Genomic DNA, 6,935 nt, shown 5'->3' on the forward strand with positions numbered 1-6,935 from the left:
GGATCATCAGGAAGGTGTAACACGACATCGTGAAACAGTTCTCCAGCAGAGATTAATATGCTTTTCCTCAAAGTAGGCGGCGGCTTCCGCCGAGAGCTCACCCGTTGACATGAGCACCCCGTGTTCTTCTGCTTGCTTCTTTCGGTTTGCGGCAACGGAGCCGAAAAAAAAAAAGACTAGAGGGAATCGAGACAAACCATCTAATGAGTTGCTAAGCAGCAGAGAGTGGAGGGGGGGAGGGGCGTATTACCGGCGCGTCGTACACACCGCAGAAGAAGCTCGCGCGTGTCTTCTTTTTTTTTTTTTTTCGGTTTCGTATGTGTTTTACTTTAGCTCAAACTCAATGCTGTAACAACGCAATGCGGTGTCTGTCGCCACGAGTCGCACCTCAACCTCCGACGTTGCTTCCGGAGACGTGAACGCCACGAGCTGCTCCGCCCGCGCTGTGGCCGGCAAGAGAATAGTTGTCTGCTTCCAGTGCGTCGGCGGGCACCAAGGGGAGGTGCTTAGGGCCCACTCCCGAAAGCCCACCTCAAACCACACTGTGAAGCCATCCACGACCACCCCCTGTGGGTGGGCCGTGCTAAAGTGCCGTTGAAACGCCGTGGAATTGCCAAAGCTAAAATGAATGGGACGACACATAGATGCCACCGCCTCCTCCGGGACGGAGGTGAGATCCAGCTCCGCCAGAATCGCACCCTCGTGCAGGAGGCACGAGGATGGCACTGTGTCAATGAGTGGATTGGTTGACTCCAGTTGGGTCTCAAACTCCATCTTGCCATAGCGACTGAGATCGAAGCCTCCGACGTTGCCCCAGAACTCGCGGTAGCGTTCCTCATAGTATGCGGCACAATTCATGGGCGCGACCCATATAGTTGCCCGCTCTGGAATCATTTCTATGGGGCAGGCAATCCCCAGCTTTGCATTGACCTCCACAAAGAAGTTCCTCGCACGGATCACGGACGGCAGCATGCCTTCATGTAAAAGGTAAAACCCCATCCATTCCGATACGATCACCGAAACCCCGCGCCCCTGCAATAGTCCCTCATGCTTCGCAATAAAACTTTCAACGCCTTCCAAAACGACAGCTTCCACTGTTTCTGATAACAGCGTGATTCTATCCGACATATCATTATCGTCAATGACTTGCGCCTGAACAAGACTCAGCGACGACGCCTCAATAGAAAAAACATGCCTTGCCCCTGCACGGGCTGCCCACATGGATAGAATGCCTGTCCCTGAGCCCACATCCACCACCACACGGTCCCGGACAACCGCCTCGCAGGTGAGTGCTTGGCGGTAAAACGACATGCGAGACGCATCTGCAAGCATGACGCGGTGCACGCCAAGATCAGTATAGGCGTCAAAGTATTGCTCCTGCAGTGGCTCGTGTGAGTCATATTCCTCAACAAACTGTTGCGAGGGCATCGACCGCTTCAACGTACACTGTAATAGAGACAACAACGTTGTGGTCAAAAGAACAAAGTAGGTTTAAAACAAAAAGAAAGAAAAAACGAGACCGGGGAGGTGCATTCTCTTCTTTCGCCTCACACTTCTCACAGGCCGCGATCCCTCTGCTCCGCGGCATACATTTATTCACCCCCTTTTTAGTTCTCTTTGCTGCGGCAAACGCAACTAGGGGTATTAATTACTCAAAAAAAAAGCGACAAAAGCGTCAAAACACCGCCAAGGTCCATTTAACAAATTAAAGTTGATAAAGTTCAGCTACCCCTTTTGACAGCTTACGAACACGTTGAAAGAGCTCGCAGGCCAACGTGGCATTTCCACCACTCTCCGCCACACGTGCCTGTTCGTAGAGCTCAAAAGCCTTCTTGTCATTCTCCGCCGTCAAAATTGGTGGTTCGCGACGATAAAGGAAATCGCCACGGATAATGTACTTGCTGCCCCCCTCCCCCACTGGTGAAGCTTCATGAAGCACATCACAGAAAAAAAATGCAGCAGAACCCTTTTCAGGGCAAACCGCCCCAACGCGGTTCGCTTTTTTGCCAATGTATTTGCCCGTTTTTGCGTCCAGCTCGAGGGTGTCCATTTGTTCTCCTGTAAATATCACTGTTTCCCCGCCACACTCGCAGGTGTTCAGGTAGATAAGTAGTGTGTACAGAGAACGCGTATTCAGGTCCACCACGGTGGATCCATCAACGTGCGGGGAGAAATGTCCACCAGGCCCATACCTACCAAGCAGCAGATTACTCGAGAGAGTCAACGGCACCCAGGTACCCTCAAGATCACGAGCAAACATGTCCTCTGAGTCCGTCAAGGATGAATCAAAGGTTCTTGGCTCCAAATGCACTACCTTTTGAATGCGCTCCGAGAGTGCTCGTGACAACTGCGGGAAATTTGCCTCAATGGTGTCCACCACACGAAAAGCACGTGCCTCCTCTTCCCCACTGCAGTGGCCCGCGACACAAACGACGCTGGCGTCCTTCTGCCGCCAAAAGGTGTAGCCCACTTCTTCGCAGGCGGCAATGATTTGATCGCATTCCGCACTGGACAAGAAATTTTCCACAACTAAAACATCAACCCGATCATCCACGCGACGCTGCGACACAATATTGGTCATTTCAAGGCACAAGGGCACACGATCAATTACATCCTTGTTACTGGGCTCGGCCTTATCGATGATATTGTTATAACTGTACATCCTACAACGAAGTACACCACCTCCAGTAGACTATTATACCCGCAAAAATTGTGTGCAGAGGCAAACACACAGAAACACAGGAAAAAAAGTGAAGAACAACAACAAGAACAAAAATGAGCAATGAAGTCAAAACCAGAAAGAAAGGCTTTATGCAAGGAAGTGAAGACACAATGGCTGGACCGTCCATCATCGTCACAACATCCCAAATTATTGTTTTCTAGATTTAAGGAAACACATTTATACGTGTGAAAGTACACCACTTCCGCGCCTTTTCTTTGTAAAGCTCAATCAAGTAGAAGAGCGTGAAGTGCCAGTTTAGGGTCAAACCAGGCTTTTGCATTTTCTGCATCCTGTGGAACAGTGCACATGGACATAGCGGCAATTTGCGCTAACTTCAAAAGCTTTTTCTGCTGAGAGATGATATTTCTAATGGTTGAAGTTATAGGTGCAAAAGGAGGCAGCGAATACGACTGTAACTCACTGCGTTTACCCAGTTCGCTTAAGTAATCGTTTTGTTCCTTTGTAAGATCATCTGTTGTCACACGTAGGGTCTGCAACTCGGACGTTGAGAACTTTGTGTTGGTAACTGTGTTAAAGCGAGTACTTGTTGTCTTGCGCTCTCGTGTAGAGGCCAATGCAGTTTCATTGCCAAAACATGGCAAAAGCAGAATACTGCTTCCACGCATTCCCATACGCCCGACACGACCAATACGGTGGACGTAAGACTGCACAGTTGTTGGTGGTTCAAAATGGTATACATAGTCCACATCACGCACGTCCAACCCAAATGCAGCCATGTCTGTGCAGAGTAGAATGGCACCTTTTCCATCTGGGGGCCGTCCGTCGCGCTTCCAGCCACTCCTATAAACTTGATTCTTCTTCTCTGCTGCGGAGAAAGGTGAGGCTTGTGATTTGCTTTTTGCGGATTCCTGCGTATTCGTCTTGTGGTTAAGAAAAGCGTTGTACTGTTCAAGTCGCGCCCGCTCATTCATGCCGTCGTACATCACAAAGATCTGCTTGATGTACAGTAGGGGGGACTCGCTGTCTGTAAGTGCAGCGAAGAGCTTTTCCACAAATCGCAAAGTCTTGGAGCTGTTGAAGAAAATAAAATGCTTCCGTGATGCATGCAAATTCATCAGTTGCACCAAAAGGGGCAGAAATTCGTGCACCCCGCACACCACGTAGCGGTTTTGCAGTTGTGTGACAAAATCTTGCGAGGTGTTCAGCACCACAGTGTGCATCTTCGTTCCAAGTGTAGTATTGATGTGGGCAGCATACTCCTGCAGCTTTTGCGAGGTGGAAACCGTCGCACCGACAAACGCCATATCCATCGCAATCCGAGCAGGGGAGGAGGATGCGGAATGGGAGGGTTTTCGCCGCTTTGCAGGTGGCTCTTCCCTCCAGGCGTGTGTGTCGATAAACCGGGTGACAATGTCCCGCATCTCAGGGGAGTGAAAGACTAGATCCGCCTCATCCACCACAAATGCAAACCGCTCAGTGTTGCACCCACGCAGTTGCACCGCACTCCCCGTGTCACCGCCAAGCGACGTTTTGCCGCCGCGCTTCTCATAGTAATGCCGCCGCGTTTCCTCATCCTGTGCATCCAGTAATTCCTGCATGTCATCCGCGGCATCACCGGAGATCTGGTCCTGCTCCCATGCGGCAATAAACTCAGACAAGTCGTGGGGTGTCGTCACCAAAAACGTTCCCGCGCCACGAGCTGCCTTCTTGAGCCCGTCGAGAGCGGCGCCGATGGATTGTACTGCCCCGTCACACAAGGCAAAACGTATTGTGTGTGGATAGCGAGAGGCAAGGTTGCGTCCAACGACAAAGGTCTGCTCTGCCAAGATGCGGGAGGGGGAGACGACGATGCCAATAATATCTCGACGGAGAAGCGGGCGATTGTGCTCGGTCACGTACGCATCACACGCCCGCACAGTGCGCTCCATCATGGGAATCAGCACGGCAAGTGTCTTCCCACTCCCTGTTGGCGCCTCCACCACAGCACTGTTGCCAGATGTGCGAAAAACGTTAATGGCACGGGACTGCACTGACGTGGCGTGAGAAAAAAAAAGACGTTCCGTAGCGCAAAGATGGTTGACTTGTGAAGTGGGGGCGTCATTTCCTCCCACGGCACCTCTAACGCTTTGTCGTTCCACGCCTTTTCATCCGGCTCCCACTGCCGTCGCAGCCGCTTCACCGCAAGTTCAGAGGATGACATCCCTAGAAGCAGGCAGCAACGCATGTAAACATAAAAAAGAAGAGAAAAAGAACAAAGGCAACATCAACAAAAGATAGAAGATGGAGTGGCGGGGCGGTGTGAAACAAAAAAAAACGGCAACCACAACAATGGAAAAAACATATACAGAGATAAAGCAGTGGCACAACACAACACTCATGTAAAAAAAAACTACAACAAGCATTCCATCTCCGGGAAACCCCACAAAGAGAGAGAGAGAAAGGAGAGGAGTGCATCTCAAGCCCGTTTTCAGTGGCTGTCATGCACTCAAAAAGCCACACACACGCATATATATCATATATACACGGCAAATAAATTGACCGCAAGTAACGATCATGTATCCTTTTGTATGTATGTATGCTTATTCAATTTTGTGCGTTCTTTTCTTCATTTTTTTTTTAATCACTTTTACTCTGCCACTCTCCCAGAATTGTTCGTTCCCTCTTGGATGCTTGTCCCCGGTGCTTCACTTCAAGCGAATAAATACCACGGTTGTGCCACTCACGATGAACGCCACAGCCGCAAGAATAAAGATAACAATAAATCCAAAGTAGCTGTAGCGCACTAACCCAGTCTCAGTGTACCCCACAAAGGCCTGCAGCATGGTGCCGTATGCCACCTGACCCACAAGTGTCCCGAAGGTTGCACTTGTGGCAAAAAGGCCCAGGTCTTTCGCGGCATCGATAGGAAAGCCACATTTACGCGGGAGTGTCAATATGCCCAGTGCGTGGTCCACAGAAAGATAGGAGGCGCTGCCAAAGCCGTGCAGAAAACCTACCACATAAAGTAATTTGATGTCACGCACAAGCACAAGAAGTACAAGCGATGTAGTGCACAAAAAAAGGGCAGCGTAGACAACAGGCTTTCGTCCTATGCGGTCTGAAAAGACGCCGCTAGGAATGGCACCCAAAAGCCCACCTATGAGTGCTGCGATCGACAAGGCAGAAGTAATGCGTACTGGGCTCGTCGACAAAAAAACATCACGCACAAAGAAAACAAGGTATACCTGCGACGCCAGTCCACCGTTGAACAGCGCCCGCCCTACACACGCAAGGAAAAAGTCGGGAAAAACACGAAATGAAGGCATCGTGAATGCTGCTATCACCGTGTCGCAAAAGCGGGCAGGTTGTTGTGCAGGTCGAAGTGTCTCTACGATTGGAATGGAATTCAACGTCAGTGTCAAACAAAGCAGCGTAACAATCACGTAACTACAGAGGCAGTACTTTACCGGTACATCCGCCGCTAGCATGGCATACCCCACACCACTACCAGTGAGGGCAAGAAGAGCCATTGCCCCACTTCCTTTCCCAGTCTGCTCTTCAAGAACGTAGTCAGTTAGCAATGCCATCACCATACTATAAATGACAGAAAGTCCCACGGTTGAGAGTACCTGCGCAAGGCACAGTACTATCACCATATCTGTCAGTTCCACAAGAATAAACATAAAAAGCCCCATAACGGTCACAGCGGAACCTGACACCAAAAAAAGCGCTCGGTTGCCCACACGGTCACTGTACGCCCCAACAAGTGGCGCTGACATCTGACAAAGTGCCCCAAGTACCATGAGCAAACCGAGCCATAGACTCTGCTTATTGTCGCCAAGACGGCCAACAATTTTTGGAATCACTATATTGTTAAGTGTGTTAAAGCACAACGCGTAACTAAAGGACATCGAAAGCAGAAGCAACAGCTCCTTCATAGACATCTGACGCTTCAAAGAGCATAGGGTCCCCTCATTTTCCTCGTGCTCCGTGTGTTCATAAATGCATGTCAACCCCGAGGGATCAAAACGTCTCTTCTCATCGGAATGAGCAACTTTAAGTATTGGCATATTACCCACTTGCGCTACTTCCACTCGACGTTGCACAACTTCCAACAAAAACTAACAACTGTGTTCAAAGCGGTCAATTAAACGAAACAAGGAAAAAAAACAGATAATAATCAAACAAATAAAGACACAAAAAAAGAAGATGAATACAAAAACGCTGATGATCATATATATATATATATATATATATATATATATATATCTAC

The 6,935-nt window shown here is 49.4% G+C and overlaps 4 protein-coding genes across 4 annotated transcripts, besides 3 other annotated features; all 4 read right to left on the minus strand.

Annotated features, from left to right (window-relative positions):
• Positions 1-324: 324 nt before the first annotated feature.
• Positions 325-1,428, minus strand: TraAM80_06406 (arginine N-methyltransferase, type I; the record flags this gene model as incomplete). Its single annotated transcript, XM_029383252.1, has 1 exon — positions 325-1,428. The coding sequence occupies one exon, from the start codon at positions 1,426-1,428 to the stop codon at positions 325-327; it is 1,104 nt and encodes a 367-aa protein (XP_029236908.1).
• Positions 1,429-1,705: 277 nt separating this feature from the next.
• Positions 1,706-2,662, minus strand: TraAM80_06407 (uncharacterized protein; the record flags this gene model as incomplete). Its single annotated transcript, XM_029383253.1, has 1 exon — positions 1,706-2,662. The coding sequence occupies one exon, from the start codon at positions 2,660-2,662 to the stop codon at positions 1,706-1,708; it is 957 nt and encodes a 318-aa protein (XP_029236909.1).
• A 91-nt stretch (positions 2,663-2,753) lies between these two features.
• Positions 2,754-2,800: a microsatellite.
• Positions 2,801-2,946: 146 nt separating this feature from the next.
• TraAM80_06408 (helicase) lies at positions 2,947-4,614 on the minus strand (the record flags this gene model as incomplete). The annotated part of the gene is made up of 1 exon (XM_029383254.1): positions 2,947-4,614. The coding sequence occupies one exon, from the start codon at positions 4,612-4,614 to the stop codon at positions 2,947-2,949; it is 1,668 nt and encodes a 555-aa protein (XP_029236910.1).
• Positions 4,615-5,108: 494 nt separating this feature from the next.
• Positions 5,109-5,132: a microsatellite.
• A 235-nt stretch (positions 5,133-5,367) lies between these two features.
• On the minus strand, positions 5,368-6,732 carry TraAM80_06409 (arabinose efflux permease family protein; the record flags this gene model as incomplete). The annotated part of the gene is made up of 1 exon (XM_029383255.1): positions 5,368-6,732. The coding sequence occupies one exon, from the start codon at positions 6,730-6,732 to the stop codon at positions 5,368-5,370; it is 1,365 nt and encodes a 454-aa protein (XP_029236911.1).
• A 163-nt stretch (positions 6,733-6,895) lies between these two features.
• Positions 6,896-6,931: a microsatellite.
• Positions 6,932-6,935: the final 4 nt, after the last annotated feature.

Source organism: Trypanosoma rangeli (genome assembly GCF_003719475.1).
Source record: "Trypanosoma rangeli strain AM80 chromosome Unknown Tra_15.4_contig_00232, whole genome shotgun sequence".
In the NCBI taxonomy this organism is placed as follows: domain Eukaryota; phylum Euglenozoa; class Kinetoplastea; order Trypanosomatida; family Trypanosomatidae; genus Trypanosoma; species Trypanosoma rangeli.